Source organism: Diplotaxodon limnothrissa, linkage group LG8 (genome assembly GCF_057381915.1).
Source record: "Diplotaxodon limnothrissa isolate DT_005_m linkage group LG8, D_limnothrissa_male_GT1.1, whole genome shotgun sequence".
NCBI classification, from domain to species: domain Eukaryota; kingdom Metazoa; phylum Chordata; class Actinopteri; order Cichliformes; family Cichlidae; genus Diplotaxodon; species Diplotaxodon limnothrissa.
In genome coordinates this window covers 5,341,346-5,363,604 of record NC_140603.1, presented here as the reverse complement: position 1 = coordinate 5,363,604, position 22,259 = coordinate 5,341,346, and the positions used below count along the sequence as shown (strand labels likewise).

At 38.3% G+C, this 22,259-nt stretch overlaps 1 protein-coding gene across 1 annotated transcript in view; it reads right to left on the bottom strand.

Annotated features, from left to right (window-relative positions):
• Positions 1-22,009: 22,009 nt before the first annotated feature.
• Positions 22,010-22,259, bottom strand: part of ca10a (carbonic anhydrase 10 (inactive)a) — a 332,797-nt gene continuing 332,547 nt past the window's right edge. Inside the window, exon 9 of the mRNA XM_085360340.1 lies at positions 22,010-22,032. Coding sequence (XP_085216466.1) covers positions 22,010-22,032 — 23 coding nt within the window. The remainder of the gene's footprint in view (positions 22,033-22,259) is intronic.

Sequence of the window (22,259 nt, the reverse complement as noted above, 5' to 3'; positions counted from 1 at the left end):
TCGGGGAAGGCAGCTCTTCTGGGGTTCACTTCTCTTAGTCTCCTCCTCATTCATATGACCTCATGCTCCTGGAGGGAGAGGGGGAGTGTGCCAGGTGAAGGGCAGGTGGGGGGCGGAGTGTGGGGGAGGAGTGGTCTCGAGCAAAGAAGTTGTTGAACTCCCCTGCTAGTTTGTGGCTGCTGTCAGTGGTTGGGGCACTCTGGCCTTTCAAACTGGGGAGGGCTTGGATGCCTTTCCACACCTGGTGATGTCACAGTCCAGGTGAGCTGCTGGTAAATTCCCACAGAATCCATGTTCTCCTGCGTCTGCAATTTACTAAGGAAATTTAAGACCACCAGCAGTTTGTCAACTTGCCCACATTGGTAACAGGATCTCACGCTTCATGCTCTTAGTCTATGTACTTCTTTTTTTTCTTGAGCTACAGCTCTCAGGCCACGCAAATGCTCTTTATCTAAGCTTGCCACTTGGACACCCGGCCATACTCACTGCAGTTTCTTGCTCCGTCTCCTGGGAAGGATTTCAATTATTGCACCTGCCTGTCCTCCTGCCACCGCTTCACACCGGCGTGATGACACCATACGAGCAAGCATTTTAGTAACAGTGGGAAGGAAAAACTCCCTTTTAACAGGATAAAAAATAAAGAGAAAGAGAACACACTGGTACTCTGAGTGCAACTACAGATTTTATGGTTAAACAAGGGGGATTTATTTGACTAGCTGGCAGCAGTTTGTTCTGCATACAATGCTGCTACTGCACATAGTGCTCCCCATGTATATATTCACTTATATTTGCGTATATAATGTTCTTCTCTTCCCCTTTTGCACAGTCGAGGAGCATGTCAGGATACATTTCACTGCATGTTATACTTGTATAACATGCAAGGTATTTTTTTGTCATTGTTAACTGGAAAGATTGGAAACATGGTGCAGAATGCAAAAATTATGCTGCACAGAAAGGATGTTCAGTGAAGAAATATCTCCCATCTAGATAAAATCTAATTATTTTTTCATATGAAAGCAAACTCTTTCTTCACCCTTGAAAAAACAAGACAAACAAACACAAAGTCTGTCAGGGACAGCAGAAGAGACAATCAAGTACACAGTGAAGCCTTGGAGCTGAAGCAATTGATACGTTTCTCCAAACATGACTTTACCTTTATGTGGAAACAGTCACTCAAAGCAACTTCATTCCTCATTAAGCACCTTTGGTATTTTTTCCATGTTACTTGTTTACCACAGTATAAATTGCAAATTTGCAGATATACACTTAAGAATAAAAAGTAGCATTTGTACTGTTGCCAAAATTGCAGGTATACAAACACAACAGCTCATACATAAATAATTAGTTAGGAATAAATGGAAAATGGACTGTCCTTTGGATCAAAATAATTCAGAGACAGCTGATGTCTTTTGATGAGGTTTATATCTGAGTCCAGGTCTGATTTGCTTTTTTCCTAATCTTTGAAACTGGAGGTCATCATACTTGGCAAGACTATAGGATTATCATTATTATTTTGAAATGTATTTCTGATTTCATGGGTAGATAAAGCTGGTTATCATCTGCATAATTATTTTTCTACATATTATAATAGCGCTGTAGCCATTATTCACTTTTCCATTTTCCCATGCTGGATATCACTAATTCCTAATAATTTCATACACTTAAAAAAATGGACGTGGCCACCATGACATTCGTTTCAGAGACCAGCTCTGTAATTCTGAATTCTGTATACATATGTCTTGAGGCGTGCTCATTCATCGAGGTATGTAGATCCCAAAAGGTTGATTCTGTTTATCTGGACATATCGTTTTCAGTGGGAGAAATGTTTCGTCATCTTCCAAGTGACTTCTTCAGTCTCAGCTGACTGCAGGTTTCCCCAGCCTTATAGTGTATTTGCACAATAACTGAAACCGGCCCACTGAATTAACAATGGGCTGTGAGGTCAATTCCTTGAGCATGAATATGCGAATTGTCATGAGTACCATTCACAGAGATGTAACCATTCCCCAAAATGGTTGCAATCACAGCATTGTAAGATGGCAAAAGATGAGGACCCCTCCTCGATTTAGAAATGGTCTTTCAAATTTCAAGTTGGTGAATCAGTCAGCTAATGTTAGTGCATCATTAGCAAGCTGCAGCCATAAAGTGCATAGATGCAATTCCCAGTCACATGTTTGCTAATTAGTAATAAGTAACAGATTAATAAAATACTAGATCACAACAGGGCATATTATTTACAGTATTGGTTAAAAATAATTATTTCATAATTATTTCAAAAAGCACCAACAACACAAACATGACCAAGAATGACTCAGGTCAGACCAAGTTGGCTATAGCGCTCTGTAAAAACAAAAAATATGGCAAAGGAAAAAGAGCAACCGATGCAAAAGAAAACACCGACGACAGGAGAAGCATGATGTTTCCCATTTGACCTTGTAGTTTTCAGTTTAAATGTTACCTTAGCTTTGATTAGGTTTTCATTGTTATTCTCAAGTGTTTATGGCCCTCTGTTTGCCCATGCCTAGTTTGTGTTTGTTATATCATGGTCAAAGGAGCTTGCATGTTATATCGAGTTTCCCAGCTGTGTCCCGGTTCTTGATTTTGTGTGTATTTAAGCCCTCTGTTTTCTTTAGTTCCTTGTTGCGATCTCCCTCATTCGTCAGCTGTGTGTTCTGCTTGTTTGTTTAGTTTCTAGTACCTCCTAGTTTGGTATTCTTGCAGTCCAGGAATAAAGCTGAATTTTGTTCTGCCTACGAGTCTGCATTTTGGGACCTCATTCCTGCCTGCCTCATTCAGCCTTATGACAGGAGTTAATTAAGCAGCTTTGTGACAAGATATTGCGAAAATCTACAGACAGATCCAAATGAAATTCCTTTTAACCAATACATAGATATCAATTTCTTTGTGCATCACAAAAATACGTTTGTGAGTTTAAAATGAACAACACTGTTCCTGCGATTTTAAGGCACACTGCTGACGTGGTTGGGTCAGGACAGCTGAAAACCCCATCCATCCAGTAACTTCTACTCCCATAAAGCACTTAGCTAGGCAAACATAACTAATGGACTAATTGGCATACACTGGTCTTCATTGTCAGCATAATAAACATTAATGGAATGATGTGTCAATTTGGAATTCATTGCAGAGCAGGCCACTTTGAAGGTACCACTTCACTGAAAAAAAGGAACATGCTGATAAGCAAAGTGGTTGAGACTCATTTCGTACAAAAAATAAAAAATAAAAATCTAAAGCAGAAGATTATGAAAAAAAAGTTTAATTCAAGAAGTTCAAACAAATATTGCCCCTCACCCTTAGTTTATATTGCCCACTGACCCAGGTGGGCTATGATGCTGCCTGCAGAGATGAATGAATGAAAGCAAAGGGGAAGAGGAACAGGCTGAATCCCAGAGAGATCTGTTAGATGAGAGCAATGTAACACATCTGCTCGGTTGTCTGCTTTAATATTCACAGGAACTCCCAAGAATCTTCTGTAAAAATCCACAATGAATAATTGATGGGCTGCAGTTCCGCAGAACTCCCTCCTTCTGTTAATTGGGGAAAAAAAACAAAAAAACAAAAACCGAGAGGTCTTTCTCGTGCCATCGTCCGTGCTATTACAGTCCAGTCAGTGGTAAATGCAAACTACTAACTTTATTAAAGACTTGGGGTCCAGTGGCTGATTTCAAACTATGAAATTACACTGGACTGCTAATCTAACTAATTAACTTTAGATAACTGTTTTAACATCTTTAAGTTTCCACATGCATTTAAAAAAACAAAAAACTAGAGCACAGTTTTCAATTAGGAGGAAACGGCTTTCCACCTGTATAGTTATTAAATCCTTTTTTCCCTCAACTCTGCTGGCTCTGTACGTCCATATTTGACTGACAGCTGGCTTTATCATATTTTGAATAGCAATAGGAATAGGAAGCAAAGGAATTTTTAAATGTTAAAAATGTGAAACTACTCAATTCAATTACATTTATCCATACCGAATCACGACAACAGTCACCTCAAGGTGCTTTATATTGTAAGGTAGACCCTACAATAATGCATACAGAGAAAAACCCAACAATCATATGATTGCCTGTTACGACACCTAGGTGGAAGAACGCAACACGACAACCATAATAATTTGACAGATTGCTTATAAACATTTTTTTTTAAAGTATTCTTTTGTCTCTCAAAAAGTACCCAGAGCTGAAACTCCAGCGAATGTGTCCAAAAAACACACTTCTTCAGGAACTCTCTGCCGAGGCTTTGTTCACTTGAACAGAGTCATGTGATCAATGACATTCAAAGCTTCATTCGACACTTCACTTTTATAAGGAACTGAATCATTAGCAGGATTTGTGCTGTGTTTGGGTGATTTTTATGCAAAAGATCACAAACAAGTGTGCAACATAATTAGAGACATGGAGTCAGGAAAAGAAGACGCTCTGCCTATTCCTAATCAAAAACCAGTTCATCAGCAATTCTGCTCCCAGGTCTAAAATGTGCATAAGAAATACACAATACACACAGTTATAACTATAGAAGTTATAGTATATTATATGTAAATGTACCTGTCCACTTGTTAATTACATAATCAGCTGGAGGCAGGTACTTTACAGCACAAGCATACTCCCAACCTATTGCAAGATTGTGTTGTACATTGTTATATATATATATATAAATAAAAACACCCAGCACGCCCCTGCGGGCGGTTTATCCTTCAAGCTCGGGTCCTCTACCAGAGGCCTGGGAGCTTGAGGGTCCTGCGCAGTATCTTAGCTGTTCCCAGGACTGCGCTCTTCTGGACAGAGATCTCCGACGTTGTTCCCGGGATCTGCTGGAGCCACTCGCCTAGCTTGGGAGTCACCGCACCTAGTGCTCCGATATATAGTCCATGGACTTTATTTATATAGTCCATGGATATATAGATATATATATATATATATATATATATATATAGCGCATTTTTCATTTTTAATAATAAAAAACATCACGAAATCACAAGCAAAAGGAGAACACACCATGGCACATGTTTAAACAAGGTTTATTCATCTAAATGCTTTATTATTAAAACAGACTTAACATGATTTTTTCACCCCAAAAAACACATATTCAAAGCACCACATCAGCCCGATATCAGATGATATCTGTCACATGATATCAAAAAGAAACTGTCGATTCAGCTTTTTCGAGTGGGCAATCATGATGAAGCAGTTCATTATATTTTGTAGATTCTCTTCATATGTCTGTTGTCCCTAAAGACGACTGTGTTAAAAAGCTTTGATTAATGAACCATTTTTCAATACAAGCTTCATTGCTTCAGAACGCTTAATATCCTTATCTAACAAAAAGGCTCAAAACCATTACATGGGTGGCACAATCCTATTTAGTGTTTTTAACTGAAAACAACCTACATGTGAAAATGTACAGGGCACGCCAGACTTACCTAGTCTTCTAACTCTCACCACAAACCTTTTAACAAAGGAAATTCTTCAGAGCAGCAACACAGGTCTGCCGAACAGTCATCAGCAGTGAGGGCAAGGTTCCTTTATAGGGCAGTCCTCAATCATGGTTGATTGAGGGAAAAAAAAAAAAAAAGAGAGAGAGAGTACTGACTAGAAAGAGGCTCCTCTCTCTTTCTACTCAGGACTCTTGCTGCAGCATTTTGAATTAACTGAAGGCTTTTCAAGGAGTTTTTAGGACATCCTGATAATAACGAATTACAGTATTTCAGCCTAAATAATGAATGCATGAACTAGTTTTTCAGCATCATCCTGAGACAGGATATTTTTAATTTTAGAGTTATTGAAAAAAAATGGAAGAAAGCAGTCTTACATATTTGTTTAATATGTGCATTGAAGGACATATCCTGGTCAAAAGTGACTCCAAGGTTCCTCACAGTGTTACTGGAAGCCAAGGTTATGGCATCCAGAGTAAGAGTCTGGTAAGATACCATATTTCTAAGAATTTTAGGGATGAGTATGATGACCTCAGTTTTACCTGTATTTAAAAGCAGAAAGTTAGAAGTTGTCTAGGTCTATAGATCTTTCACACCATCCTGCAGTTCTAATAATTGGTAGGTTATCTGGTTTCATGGATAGATAAAGTTGGGTGTCATCTGCATAGCAGTGAAAATGTATGTTATGCCTTCTAATGATACGGCCTAGATTAAGTATATGAAATGAAGCTTAAAAGCAAGAACTAAAAGTAAGAATACAGGGAACAAACATCTGTACTATATGGATTAAAATGTGAATATATGAGAATGTAAAGTCATTGAAGCTTTGGTTGATGAATGAGGAAATTTGTGTTTGGTCAAATTTTTTTGGCAATAAATTTTATACCACTAGAAAGAAAGCCTGTTTATTTTGCTTTGAATTGTGCAGCATTTGTAATGAAAATGCAACAGAGCTGAGTATGTAGAACCATGAAAAACTTGCCAAATTTTCTCTGTCAATGCCAAACAGCGACTGACTGGCTGCCTGAATGGAGCATGGAGTCAGTTGGTATCTGCTCCAAGCAAATCACATTTGACTGACCTGGATGGGGTCTGTATAGAATAGAATAGAATACAATGAACCTTTATTATCCCACGGATGATGGCAAGAGGAATATAAAATATAAAAGGAAGACACAAAGTAGTCCTTTATACATAAGCAACTAAAGTTCGTATATAAAGTTGACAATGTACAGAAATATGCATAGAAAAATTGTATGGCGATATGTATAAAATGTACAGTGAACAAACACGCTGATGAGTAAGATACCCCAAAAGGATGTTAAACTGTGTTATAGTGTCTGACAGCTGCTGGTAAGAAAGACCTGCGGTAGCGCTCCTTCCTACACTGTGGGTGCAAAAGTCTACTGCTGAACGAGCTGCTCAGTGCTCTCAAGCAGGGAGGTGTTGTCCATGATGTTAACTGATGTTAGCTTAGACAGCATCCTCTCCTCCCCAACCTGCTCGATGGACTTCAGCGACAGTCCAGGACAGAGTTGGCCCTCTAGACCAGTAGTTTGTTGAGTTTCCCCCTGTCCCTCTCTGCCATTCCAGCAGACGACAGCATAAAAGATAGCAGTCCTTAGGAGTGTCCTGTTCACCCCGAAGGATCTCAGCCGCCATAGCAGGTGGAGACGACTTAGACCCTTTTTGTAGAGTGCATGTGTGTTTGTGTACCAATACAGTTTGTTATTGAGGTGAACACCCAAGTATTTGTCATAGGCCAACTTGAAACTGCAGATTCTTTAGGCCAAGTTCCATATAACAGTGATGTCAGAGACAGGCAATGAAGTGGACGTCCCACAAATATGACAATAGAAGACCTCAACCCCAACGAATCAGCTTGGCTATGCAGTTTGTGTCAGTGACCAACACTACTACATCGGCTTTCAGCCTGTTGAAAAATGGAATGCCCGCACACAGAAGTGTTCGACCAAGCTGGTGACACGCATGAGGCGGTACTAGGCTGTTGTTGCTGTACTTCTTCCACATGCTATTGTTTATTAAATCAGTACATTTTTAAATTGACAGTGTGTCCCGTTTCTTGAGACTTCAAGCATTCTATCCAATAAACAATGCCAAACAAGAGTAAATAGCAGAGGTAGAATTTGTTTAAAAAAAAAAAAATAAATTCAACCAAATACAAATTTTGTATTAGCTTATATATGGATTGAAACAAAATGGAATGAAGTCAGAAAAAAAATCGAATAATGTAATTAAATGTAAATAATTGGATTGAAAGCTGGAATATATTGATATACTTTTGCGTTTCTCTCTGAGAGGTAGAATTTGTACCTATATTATTATATTCTGCCCATCATGACACTTTTAAAATGCAAAAGAGAAGACTACTTTCTAAGAAATGCCCAAGAAATGTATGAAGGAAAACACCATGTACCGAGGCTCAGTGCTAGACCAAACCCTGCAGGCTCCATGAGCCAGCCTGCTCTTAGCGGAGGTGTTAAAACATGAAAACACACGAGATGTGTTACATACATTTTCTGTGTAGCTGCACGCCACAACAAGAAAGAGAGAAGCCCATCTGTTGACTAATAAAACCAGGCGAAAGCAGCAGTGGTGGAGTGAACAAGACGGGTCATAATATAGATAACAGTCCTTCATGTTTCACTGCCACACTGAAGCCTTTATACCCTTGGCTACTAGCAGGCCAGTGACACTTGCTGAGTTGTTAAAATGGTAACGCTCACTGGAGGTGATTTATGGTATGCAGCAATAGTATAGGCTTATTTCAGACACCTAAAGGCTTTTATATCTGTGTGCATGTGGGTGTGAAAAACAGGGGTTATCAATGTGTGGTCAGTAGTACAAATTCAGTAACCCATTACGTGTGTTTTACAAAGCTTTAGAGAACAAAGCAAATATTTGTCATTAGTTTGCAGTGTAAGCTCCGTTTAGTCTTTTCATTACAGGATGATGGTTATTGTTGATATGGCACTTGTGGCCACTGAACAATGTGACACTGAAAACATCCAGGAGCAACTGTCACATAACACAACCACAATATACCATTTTACTTTAGTAAGGTGTTTTAATAAAACACACTGAGACATTCCAAGTCCTTATCAGTATGTATCAGTGTTATAGTTTTTCTGTTTGGTACTTATAAGGTACTAGAAGCACACTCCCAGGTAGTAGTAGCAGCAGTCAATATTTTTATACTAACCTATTCTGTGTAGAACCCTTTTCATTCCTTCCTTGATGATTTATAAATGTTTTGAGAATCAGAAAGAGATAACAGAGGCCCCTGCCACAGATTCAGTGAAATGCTGATCTGTCAGCTCAGAGTATACAAATTTCACTATTGTAGTAAAGGCTTAGTTTCAGTTAATGTATTTGCATTTAAAATAATAATCTCTTGTGCACACTGTAATGTTTAATTAGGATTCATTTTCCATGATCTAATTGCACAAATTTAATGTGTTAGATTAACAAGATTTTTATATACTATTTCTATCCCTTTCCTTCATTTGAAGTCCTTTCAAAGAAAAATAAAAGTATAATGAAAAGAAAGAAACATATGATGAAGCATGTATGATGATGAACATTTTGTGGTATACTCCTCAAGCCCTGACATCTGTTACAGATCAAAGTGGTGTCACTGAGACCCTTTGGCTTTGCTCCAACCACAAATTAAGTAAAAGGCCTAAAATCCAGCAGATGTGGTTTTACTGTAGTACAGAATGGCAGAGCTTTATGTGCTTTTGCTGTCAGTTATTCCTGCTGTAATCAGATCAGAAATGTAATCAATCCTTTTTCATCCTGCCCTTGCTGTATCTTGTCTGCAAAGTGGACATTCTCTTTTTTGGATTCGTTTTAAGTGTGAGTGTGTGGTGTGAGCATCCGCCTTTGTGAGTTACTTATTGGTTATTCTAACAGGACTGGATTACTGTTACACTGAATCTTACCCTGTGTAGATTCCCTGCATACTGACAACAGCAGCTAAGTCATTGTCAGTATGCACAGTTACAGTGTAACTGCTCAAACTTTCAACAGAGCAGCAATACCACCGGTAAAGAGCTGAAACAAAATCTTTAATAGAAATATAGACTAAATATAAAGGGAAACATCCCAAAAAAATGACCTCAGACAAGCGTGACTCTCAACGTTGAGTCACTTTCTGTTCAAAACAGCTTTCCAAAGGGTGGAGCTTCAGGAAGAAACCCCACAAATACTTTTTTATTCAGTATGAGTCATTCTAATATGCCGAATATCCACAATGAAAAAGTAAAAAGTCAGGACTTGTTCCCTGACCCAAAGGTGTAAGGGGGGGGAAACCCTCTCCTCCACCAACAAAAACTCCATACTCCTTTGCATCAAGTTTGTATGTCTGGGTCTCTGTCTCTTTATTTCGTGTCTTTTTTTGATAGTGTCTTGTGCTGTGTACATTGTTTTCTGATCATGTTCACCTGTGGTCTCTGGTGTGTTCCATCTCCCCGATTACCTCATGTGTGTATCGAAGCCCTTAAATACACACACACACACACACACACACGTTTGTTTGGCGGTTCCCATGTAGGTTTAAACCCTGAGTTACACCCGACAGTGAAGGTGTCGGAATGTCAGATAAAAAGCGCGTCAATAAAGGAGAACAAACAAACAGCCTGTATGAATGTGTAAGTGAATGAGACATGTTGTTTAAAGCACATTGAGTGCTTGAGTAGAAAAGTGTAATATAGGAACCATTCAATGGAATTCACCCAGCTTGGCCAGTAGGTTATGGACTGTTTATGTGCTTAACTGACTTGTCTCACTCAAGTAAAAGTAAAGGACAGGCTCTGAAATGTACTTCGAGTAAGAAAGTTAAAAAAAAAAAAAAACAAAAACAAAAACAAACCTCTGTTGCCTACATTGTAGAGGGTGACTTTGCCTGTAAACTGGGAAATGTGTACAGTCGTACTGAATGGAGTTAGCTCTTTTTCTCTCCCTGTTAAATACAGCAGCAGGACCTTTATTTAGCAACACACTGTGTGGAAAAAACAAAACAAAAAAACTGAACAAACAGGTTGGGTGTTTGTTTCATTTGAAATTACCTGCAACTTAAAAAACAAGAAAAAAAACCCCCCACACAAAACAAAAAGAAGTCACTCCCCTTATGCTTCAGTAGTGCTAGCTAAATGCCAAAGTACCACAATACCTGAACACCTGCAGTTGTTCAGGTATTGTGCCAAAAAAGAAGAAAGAAAGGGGGGGGAAAAAAAAAAAAAAAAAAAAAAAATCCCATTTTTAAGCCATGACTTTGGCACACGTCATCTCTTTTTATGAGACATCCTGATTAATAAAAAGGCTTGCCTTTCATGCGTTACTGATTACACTTTAATTTGTTTAGCGTGAAATATCAACCCCAATAAATAACAAGCTTGTTTTGAAAAGTAAGGAGTAGAAGGTACAGATATTTGTTTGAAAATGTAGGCAGTAAAAGTAAAAAGCAGTTAGAAAAAAATATATATAGTCTAAGTACAGATACCTAAAAATTCTACACAAGTATGCACAGCAAACAGCATTAAATAGACACTGGAATATTTCTAACATTTTGAGTTATTTTCCAGTGTTAGAAAATCAGCACTGCACAGTGTTAGCCATTGTTAATCTTCAAAACTGACTAGGTTACTTTTAAACATAACACTGTCAAAAGTGTTAATTTCACACTCAGTGTTGTATTTAACACTCAGAGGTGTGGACCCATATAGACACTCTCCAGTGTTAATTTAACACTGGAGATTTTGCTGTGTGGTAACAAAGTATTAGTATTTCATTACTTCCCATCTCTGACACACACCAGGCTGTGGCTACCTATGTAACCCTCTAATGGACTATTAGGTTGTATGGCAATCAACATTATCTTAACCTTTCTTTTAGAATCACTTCAGTTTCTTGACTGGAAGTTGAAAAAGTTTTTCTTGGGTCCCTACTTTGTATTAGCATTGGCTATTTACCCATGTAGCTTGAAGTCACTGAATGTCATTCACTTTGCATCATCTCTGTTCATTGTGTCACTGGAAACTGCTTTCAGCTTAAGGGCCATGAATATCAGAACATCCAGGTACTTCATATCGGTTAGCTTATGCAAACTTGTAATCATGCATGTAGTTGCCTTTAATAATAACCCAAGGCCATGCTGTACGGCCTTAAAATAAAACTCTTTAATGACAAAGTACTTCAGTTCTTTTCTCCTGCATATTATTAGCCCTAATAATGAGTCTTTTCAATGATAATAAACAAGGAGACTTTCTGCCTAAAAAAATAAAATAAAAACTGGAATTCATAATGAAGATAAAAGACCCTCTGCTTTCATGGTCCTACCTGATTGCATATGTGATATCTCACTGCTACCAAGCAAACTGCACTGTGGGAACATCGCAAATAAATTAAGCAAAGCATGCATGTGATAATGTTCTCTTGGAGCATAAAAAGAAGTCTGAATAGCACGCATCTGTTAAGGAAGGATGAATGATAAAATTAATTAGCATCCTCAGAGATACAGTAGTGTCAGTCCTTGGTGGCTTAAAAAGCTCAAGCTGGTGATTATGGTAAAAGTAGAATATTCTGCTCGTCCTCGGACATTGTTCTGTATAGATAACATGCTGGTGAAAATCTCAGTCAGAACACAGATGTAATTTTCTTATTAGCTGTTCATCTCACCAGTTCATCCGAGTATGTAATTAAACAAATAAACATGGAAGTGTGTGCTGTAAGGAAACATCTCAGAAAATGTATTTTGCTCAGTGTTTTTGTTAATTACACTCGTGACCAAAACATTCTGAATTTGATTAAGATAAACATCCATTTATGAATGTTTTTTGGTTAAACATGTCTGGCATGTTACAGTAAATTGCCAAAAATAATGTCATGCGATACACTGACAAGAGTACCATGACACTGATCCGATCTCAAGGCTGTCGTGTGTTTTGTCTGTTTTTAAATGGTTGTACCCATCTCACTCGAAGACTTTGCAAAAGCAATTTTGCAGCTGATATAGCAACATTTTGTCACTCAACTTGTCATGTGCTCATGCTTGGACAGGCCCCCTTCCCGTTATATTGTATTGCACAGGGGACCACATAATACTCCAGGATATCATATAGCCAGATAAGAAAAAAAAAAAAACCCAAAACAAACCTAGGAATTCACAAGTCTGAATTAGGCTGTAGTTGTTGGTGACATAACCTAGATGAATTAACCTGTTAAGTGTTGAATAGGACTGAACTGACAGTAGAATCTAATGTGCTCAGTCACAGGAATGAATTTGAGACCCAACTCCGCACCACTGAAAAACCTTGTAGCTGGTGCAGCTGAAGATAGCATAGCTACTATTAGCTGCATCCTAGCAAATTGTCACGAGCAGCTAGGAAAAAAGGATGGCTGAGTGACAGGGAGGAGGAGGAAGTGTAGTGCTAAACATAAGCTCCAGGTTCACCATCAACCCATTTGTCTCCACTCAGTGACACACCTACCGAGGAACAAACTCTGGTTATTGGAGACCTCAGTTTTGAGACACCAGCAACCATGGTGAATTGGCTTCCAGGGGCCAGAGTAGGCGACATGCTGGCTCAGATTAAACACATTCTGTAAAATTCTAACTCACATCAGCAAAATGTGACAGTGTCACAGGTCACTAAAATTGATATCAAAGTGGTGTGTAACTTTGTGAAAACAATGTTGAAATCTTTCATTTTCTCAGGTCCCCTCCCTAACCAGACCAGGAGTGACACCTTTAGCTGTGTGTGTGTCCCCTCAAATTGTTGACTTTTGGAGTGGTGTCCAAAAAAAAGAAAAAAAGGATTGTGGGCTTTGTAGAAAATTGGGAAACTTTAGGTTACTCCCTTCCAAGTCTTTGTCAATACATGAATGAATACTTGATCAACAAATTGATTTACTCTGCCTTATAGAAACCTTTTTACAACAGGATGATTATGTTAGTTTGAAAGAAACAAGAACCATGAGACATACTAATTGTCAGAATCAGGAGGGCTAGCCTCAGCATGTCATGTCTGTGCGCAGGCAGGCAGTATGGAGGAGCCAAAGTGCAGACACTGGGTGGCGAAACGTGAACGCAAAAGAAACCAAACTGAAAATACAAAATTAAACTTACACAAGCAGGCAGGCAGGCAGGCAGGCAGGCAGGCAGGCAGGCAGCTAGGCAGGCAGCTAGGCAGGCAGCTAGGCAGGCAGCTAGGCAGGCAGCTAGGCAGGCAGCTAGGCAGGCAGCTAGGCAGGCAGAACACACACCATAGCATGAGGGGAAAACACAACAGAGACAAATGAAAATACAGGGTTTAAATACACAGAGGAGCAATCAGGGAATGGGAGACAGGAGGGAAACACAGCTGGGACAAATCAGGGCTAATTAGACAAGGGAAGCAAAACCAGACACATTATCATAGGATACAGACTGTCAAAATAAAACAGGAAACATAACACAGAGACGCAGACTTGAAAAGGGGATACAGCTGACAGGGGAGACAGAGCAATCATGGAACACAGAGGCAGAAACCAGCAGACTCTAACAAAGAAACCAAAAGACTAGAAATGATAAACACATGGCAAAAGCAAAGTTCAATAATAATGTAAAACTCAAAACACTCAGTCAACGACCCAGGTACGCTAACACAGCCTTGTTCATTCTAGCTGGAAAACTCTTAATGCCTTTAACACAGCATATTTAATCTATTTCTAGAACCCACCCACCACTTTAACCACACTGTTAAATATGACATAGAAACTGAACATTTAACAGTATTCCGTAAAAAACGTCTTTCCCAGATAATTTCCTAATAACATTTAAATTTACAATACTGGATTACACAACGATGGGGAATACATTTTTGTCCCAGTAAATGTCTTTCTGAAAATGCTGTAAGGAAGTTTAAGGATGTAGTTCATACACTTGTTATCTTGTTGAATGCCACGTACTACCACAATGCAAAGCAGCTACGTGAAGTCTACAACCACAGAGGTCGATTATCTTGTTAATAATTTTACTTCCTTACTGTGCACGACTCTGGATACTACGGAGCCCCTCTGATGACATGGTCCAAAAAATGAATAAATTGTGGCCACAAAATACTACTTCGTGGGCACGAAATGGATAACGCGCCCAAGAAATACTTATTTGTGGCCATGAAATACTATTTCGAGGGCACGAAATGCTAATTTGTGGGCACGAAACACTTGACCGATAACCGTGATCCTTCCCAGGCCCTTGCAGTTGGTTGACAATAAAATTTATCCCGGCGTCCAGGTCGTACTTGCGTCTGTAAAGCAACTGGGCTCTCAATATCCTGTTTAATGTCTCTCCGTAATAATGGTTCCTTGCATTGCCAGGCTTTTCTAAATGCATTTGTAGCTCATTCCTAACCGTAAAATAAAACTCAATCATACTGTCTCTGTACATGGTGTATAGGTTTAGCCTACTCTTATGCCTATGGTTCTACACAACTTACACAATGTTGCCACGTTATACCCAATTCGTGCCCACAAATTAGCATTTCGTGCGCACGTTATACTATTTCGAGGGCACGAAGTAGTATTTTGTGGCCACAATTTATTTATTTTTGGACCATGTCATCAGAAGGGCTCCGTAGGATACTGCTCCTCTGAAAAAGAAAGTCTCAAATCAGAAGTACTTGGCTGTGTGATATAACTCTCACTCACACCTTAAAGCAGATAACTCCTCAACTGGAGAGGAAATTGTATCCCACTAATTTAGAAGATCATCATTTAGCCTGGAAAAATAGTTTGCCACTGTACAAGAAAACCATCTGCAAAACTAAAACATCTTACTATTCATCGCTCATTCAAGAAAATAAATACAACACGATTTCTCTTCACCACTGTTACCAGGCAGAGAAAAATCTCAGAGTTCTGTTGAGCCAAGCATTCCTTTAACTGTAACTAGTTATGATTTCATGCATTTCTTCACAAATAAAAATTTGACAATTAGAGAAAAAAATATACATAACAATCTCACAGATGTAACATTATGTAATTTCAATGCAATTCATATTTATTTAGACTCATTTTCTCCAAGTGATCTGTCTGAGTTAATTAAATAATTATTTTCTCCAAATCATCAATGTGTGTTTTAACCCTATTCCTAAAAGAATGCAACCATTATTTTATGCTTCATTGTTAAATATGATCAGTCTATCTCTATAAATCAGCTACATACCACAGGTACACCATCAAGCTGGCATAACTGTACTGTACTGTAATTTGTTATTATCAGTATATCCTAAAAACTCTCTGAAAAGCCTTCAGTTAATCCAAAATGTTACAGACTTCTATATTGGCTTCTCTTCACTGGCTCCCTGTTAAATCCGGAATTGAATTTAAAAGCCTTCTCATCTCATACAAGGTCTTGAATAATCAGGCCCCATCTTATCTTAATGGCCTTGTAGTACCATATCACCAAATTAGAGTACTTCACTCTCAGACTGCAATAGGTGTAGGCTGCTGGGGGCTTTCCATGATGAAAGTGCTCCTTTTTCACATCTTTTTTACTCACTATGTGTTTATACCCCACTCTGGATTTTATCCTTAATTAATCTTAATCTGTCTCTTTTCCCATTTGTCTTGTCTTCCTCCTTTCATCTCATCCAGTCGTGCCATATGGCCGCTCCTCCCTAAGCCTGGTTCTGATAGAAGTTTTCTCCTGTTAAAAGGTAGTTTTTCTTCCCCATTGTTGCCAAAATACTTGTTAAAAGGGGTTTACATGGTTGTTGGGGGGTTCTCTGTTTTCTTTGTATTGTAGGGTCTTTAGCTTACAATATTAAGTACCTTAAGGCAATTGATATTGTGACTTGCCACTATATAAATAAAATATAATTCAATTAACCAAGCTGCCTTTGGTCAAGACACTCAACCTTCACTAGTAAGTTGTCATAGTGGAATGAATGGGGAATTTCCATATATACATCACAGAAAAAAAAATCCCAGAATGCCTTTATTGTCACTGCACAAATATAAAATGATATTATACTGCTACTCTGCAATTATGGTGTCAGTGGTACAGAAAACTGAAAGTGTAACACAAAGTATTTAATATTACCCAGAGTAATGAGAAAGTGTAACTTAACTGTAGCAAGGTTGATTAAAGCCCCACTGCTGCAAACACATCTGGACAGGTATGTCTCCTGAGTCTACAAACATACAAAGAGTTGCACACTTTTATTTGGCCCAGCAGCTGTTCCACTGCACTGGAACTCCCTGGTAGCCATTGCATTACTACACTTGTGTTAATGTAATATTATTAAAGGTTTCTGATGTCCTCAAACATCTGAGCCCAACAAAATATACATGCCTCATAACATCCATTCCTTTTGGCAGGGCCAGATAGTGGCCAAGTCCAGCGAGATCTACTGCAGAGTCACGAGGTTGGAACGGTTTATTTGTTGGGATGTGGTGGAGTTGTGGTGGTTGGGGCAATGAATCACTGGGCATATTTATTATCCATCCTCCAGCTCTGGCTCAATCTTGCATCTCCTAGATCAGGTAAAATAATGGCCTCCATAACCTTGGACTTTCACAGCTACTGAAAACTCTTTTTTTCTCCCTCCCCTCTCTGCTATCTTTTCATTACAGATCTATAAGAAGGCACAGATCAAATTGAAAACAGAAAATGAACGTGTGAGTGCACCATTGCACAGATACTCCCAGTTGGTTTGAGGCAGTATTTCTCTGCACATTAGAGCTACAAGAAGAGGCATCCTCAATTGATTGGGTATTAATGAAGGAGGGGTATGAGAGAGGGATCACTGCAGTGTGGATTTATTTGTAGGAAACAAACAACATATGGCCGACTTACTCCCTTAAATACAAGGCCAGCTGACTACAAGCGTATCATGATCTGTCCCAGTTTCTGAATTTATTACAGTTTATAAATCCCAATCAATGTGAGTATTTTTATATTTAGACTACAATGTCAACTTAAAGAACTACTGAATCCAGAATGTCCAAAGAGGATTTCCTCTAACTGAATCTCTGAGAAGGTGTTTACTGTGCACCACCTTGAAACGCTAAAGCTTTGCAGATTTATCAACTTACAGCTGTTTAATAATTATTCATATTACTATTATTTTGTCAGATACCTGAAGGCACCTTCTGAGGTCTGGCAGATTAGAGACCTTGGTGGGTCAGAGTTGTTTTTGCAAAAGCAAAGGACCAAGGGTATATAAGGTTGTAATGTTTTTCTTCATGACTGAATAGCTTGATACTTGCACAATAGACTCTGAGACAGACTGAACACATAAAAAAATTATATTTGTGCAATCTTTTCTACATAGTAGAGAGAAAGAAAGGGGGTTTTCACACTCATAGTTCATTTACGCTGGTCCAGATCTGCAGATGAGTTTGTAAACTTGTAACTTTTTCTATTGGTTTGGTTTATTCTCACACAGAGAAAAATCCAAGTGAAATCAATGCATCACTACAAACCAGCTGAGAATGTTCAGTCACCTCAAAGGGCATGTAATGTTTGAATATTTTAACATAAAAATCTATTCTTACTCTTAGTATTCAGCTGAAAGGTTGTTAGCCAGTCTGACTCACTAACTCATTGACTCACCAGTCAGGGGTGAGTTTTCAGGCCACTGACTGTTTGGACCTTGACAGAATGTCCAGACCATTGCTTACTTTTGTGAATTCAATACCATGGACTTAAAAAAAGATATTACAGAGCAGTTCCATATTTGTACCATATTTCTGCATCACCCTCTTTATGAAAGCATGCTTCTAGTTTACCTTTTTATAATTTGGGGTAGCTGTGGTTCTTGCTAGTAGGAGAACAACAGTTTAAAACAAACAACTAACAAACAGTTTATTTTGCTTCTCTCCCAAACATAGTTGTAGAGTTACAGAATATTACTGCTAAGGTAGAGAAAAGCTTTAAAAAAAAGTACGAAAACTTTTTTTTTTTTTACATCTCATTTCTTCTAAGGATTAGAAGAAATATTTAAAGAATTCAATAGCACAGGGATTGCTTTTCAGATATAATTACTGTTAAGCTGAAGGTGCAGGAACACCAATCCACTTTAACACCTGCAATATTTTTTCATTGTATATGCAGTGAATCTGAAACACTGCTTTCTGTTTCATATCCATTTAATAACAAGTTTTGATAAAAGGAAACATACAGTATGTTGTTGAACACAAATGTTCTTATTAATACTGATAACTGACATAATAACTAATGTGTAAAGCTTTATCGCACAAGTGTTAGTGAGCCAAAGTGAAGAACTGATTAGATCCTCAGTCAGAAAAAGTACACCCTCTTTAAAATTCAAAGGCTACAGGACATAACAAATATACCTAACACATCCTTAGCAAAAATTAAGAAAAAAAATAAGAAGCCATGTGTTAAAAAAATAAGCCTAGATTATATTCTGCTCTCGATGTATCCTGGGGTGTCTGTAGCTCAGGTCACCTAGTATTTGGAAGGTTGGTGGTTCAATCCCCTTCTGCTTTTGATATCTTGCCCAATATCCCCAGGCAAGATATTAACCTTAGTTTGCTCTCTAATACATCCATTGGTGTGTCAATGTTAGATAGAAAGCACTTATGTAGAGCATAGAAAAAATTGCTGGTGTGAATGAGGAAAATTGTGTAAAGCGCTATGAGTGCATTTACCATTTAACATGGGTAGCTGGAGATCTGTCAGACAGGTAATCATTCCTCATATTTCCTTGAAGTCCACTCTCTGGGTTGCATATGTACTAGATCGATTATAATATCACAAGATGCAGACATTCATGTAGACTCTTGCGCTCACTGTGAGTAAAATATTAAAAAGTATAACTTGTTTGGAAGAATGTCTCTTCTCTCTCAAAGATTGTGGCAGGATGGCTAAGCTTTGCAAAATTGTACCAGACCAGACCACAAGACTTTTGGAGCAAGGAGTCCGAAGTTGCAATGCTTGCTTATAATGCATGGAGACACGCTTGGTTAAAAATCCAACACTGCATATCAGCACAAACAATATCAAGTACAATGGTGGAAGGATGATGAATTTAGTTTGTTTTGCAGCCACAGAACCTGGGAACCCTGGAGTCAACCTTGAACTCCTACATATATTAAAGTATTTTAGAGTAAAATATCAGGTTCAACGGTTCACCAGCTTAAACATCACAAAAATTGAGCATGCAATCTAGATAAAATGGCTAAAAAAGAAAAGAATCCGTTGCAATGATCTAGACAAAGTCTAAACCTCAACCCAATTAAAGGACTGTGCTGTGTGGAGCTCTGTGGTTCTCCAAGCAATTATATGCAAATTGAATTGAGATGCTGTAAAATGCACTTCATCTTCAAATCTTCATCTAACTTATCTTTAGATCAAAGACAGTTGAACTAAACAAGGGAAAGAAACCTGTGAGCTGCTAAATTCTTGTGTTTTTATTTTTTGTTATGTTCCAATACATAAAACCTTAGAACTGATAGAGGTTCTTTTTACGGAGACTCTGTCTATCTTTAACCCTGCAGATTGTGTAGCTAGTGATACAAGCGGCCATTAGCTTAGCTTGGAGAACGGGAGTACAGTAATTAATAAACAAATATTCATATTAATAGTAGATAGAATCCCTAACCTAGTGACTAAAGTGCCACTGTTAGAGATTGCTTGCATTCCCAGCATAGTGACTAAGATTTGCAGTGTAGCCACCAGCATCCAGAGGCTAATGATAAGATGATGGAACATATTTATATGTGTTTCAGATTCAAACTCCAAAATACCTTAACTGAGTATACCAGAATAATATCCAGTAGTTCTAAGATGCTTTCTAAACCCCCAAGTTCACGAGTTCATTCAGAGTTTGAATGGATCCCTGTGAACTACCTGCAGTTTTTTGTGACACTGCATTTCAATACACTAACTAAGCATGCGCCCTTCAGTTGGATTTCTGCATCCAACAGAATATGACTACAGCTTGAAGCAGCTCACAACAAGTTTCCCACTGTTTGTAAATCAGTTGCTGCCTTTGATATTGATAAACACTCCTTTGGTCAGCAGTATTACTTTTTGCTTGAGGAAATTTGGTTTCTTTCGTTTTGTTGTTTCTCTTTATAATTGCAACATTGGTCACTCTTCTTTCCATAAATTCTAAAATACATTTCCTGCTTTTGGGCTTTAATATGCTTGTCACAACCATGCTGATGGTCTGTTTCTCCCGGAGCCAGACATTTTCCACCATTGAGTTCTTCACAAAATTTTTCTTCAGCAACCCATGGAGACACCATTACTGTAAAGCAGGCATCAATCTGCTAGATCTGCATTTCCTAACATGTGAGGTTCCTCTTTTCATGTCCTCTGATGTCAACTGATGTGATCTAAAAGAGTACTACAGATCACAGTAACCCTGACAGTGCTACCTGAGTTTGATCTGTATCCTAACCAGCAATTCCAAGCTGCCCATTCTGAGATTCTGAAGCCTACCTGCAAGCATTTCGGTGCATCCATTTCGGTGTGGCCAGAGTTATTGAGCAAGCCTCTAAAGGGGAATACTGTAACATGAACATATTTAATGTGAAACAGTACAAACAGGTGGAGATATAACAAGTAAAATCCTCAGATAGTGAAACATGTTCCAAAGTTAACTTTCCAGACACATTTATTGGGCTGATAACATCAAACACAGTGTATGACCATTGTAAACAAATAAAACAGAAATAAAAGGCATCAGCTCAGACTGAGAACTGCTGCAGAATTCAAAGTGCGCCAAGCTTTTTAAAATTCTTAACTTTTTGTCTTTTTAATATCTTCTTAATATATTTTTTGAATGTTATTTCATTATTTTTTTCTTTACACATTCATTTTTCTTTTGTATTGATAATTATAATATGTACATATGAGGCCAAGACACCAGTTGCTTTGAGACCATATGAAAGCTTTGGAAGTTGTCCCATGGCATTACTCTAGTTTTGGAAAATGACAAGGTAAGGCTGTGTTCCCTCTCTGTTGGTTTTGCTGATTGCATGCCCTGTTGGTGACTGAAATGAAACGTCCACGTGAGTCTTCCTGATGGCTCCATATTGTTGAGCAGGGGAAAGGCAATGACTTAGTTCTAGGAATTTCTTACTGATAGCAACATCTTTTATCTACAAAGGTCCCTAAGGTTGTCATAGTGGTTGACTGGCTACCAAATAAATGCTTCGTGTTTTTTTTAGGTTGTCTATTTTTTGTTTTCTCCCAAAAAGTATTGATATCAAAATGTTCATATAGATATAATTGTTCAGTGGGGGAAAGGACCTGTTAGCATGTGTTTGATCAAAGGTTCAAACAGTTCTCACTGTATGAAAAGAAGAGTCTCTTTCCTTGCAATGCAAAGTTCCTTCATTTAAATAATGTCTGGTGTTATTTGTCTTTATACAATGCCATGAAAAAGTCTTAGATGAGATACAGCCTCGAGACCAGTTTTCTTCTTCATTCTTCCCTGCCTCACTTCTTTTTCTATTTCTCTCCCCTCATCCTGAACTCCATCTCTGTCTCGTCTTCACGTTCATCTGAGAAGGCTACTTCAGCAACCACTCGTTCACTGGAAGAGAGAAGTGGGACAGGAGTGGACATACAATTATATATAATTATATATGAACACAGTTATATATATATATGCAGCGCTCTTCACGGTTCAGCTGTTCTCTGACATCATCCACCCCGCACCATTTTTCATTTTTAGCCAGGATTACAGTTTAAAATGGCCTTAAGTGAATGCCATAAATGTGTGTAGATGTAGGCAGGAGGAATTTGCTACAGTCTGTTATC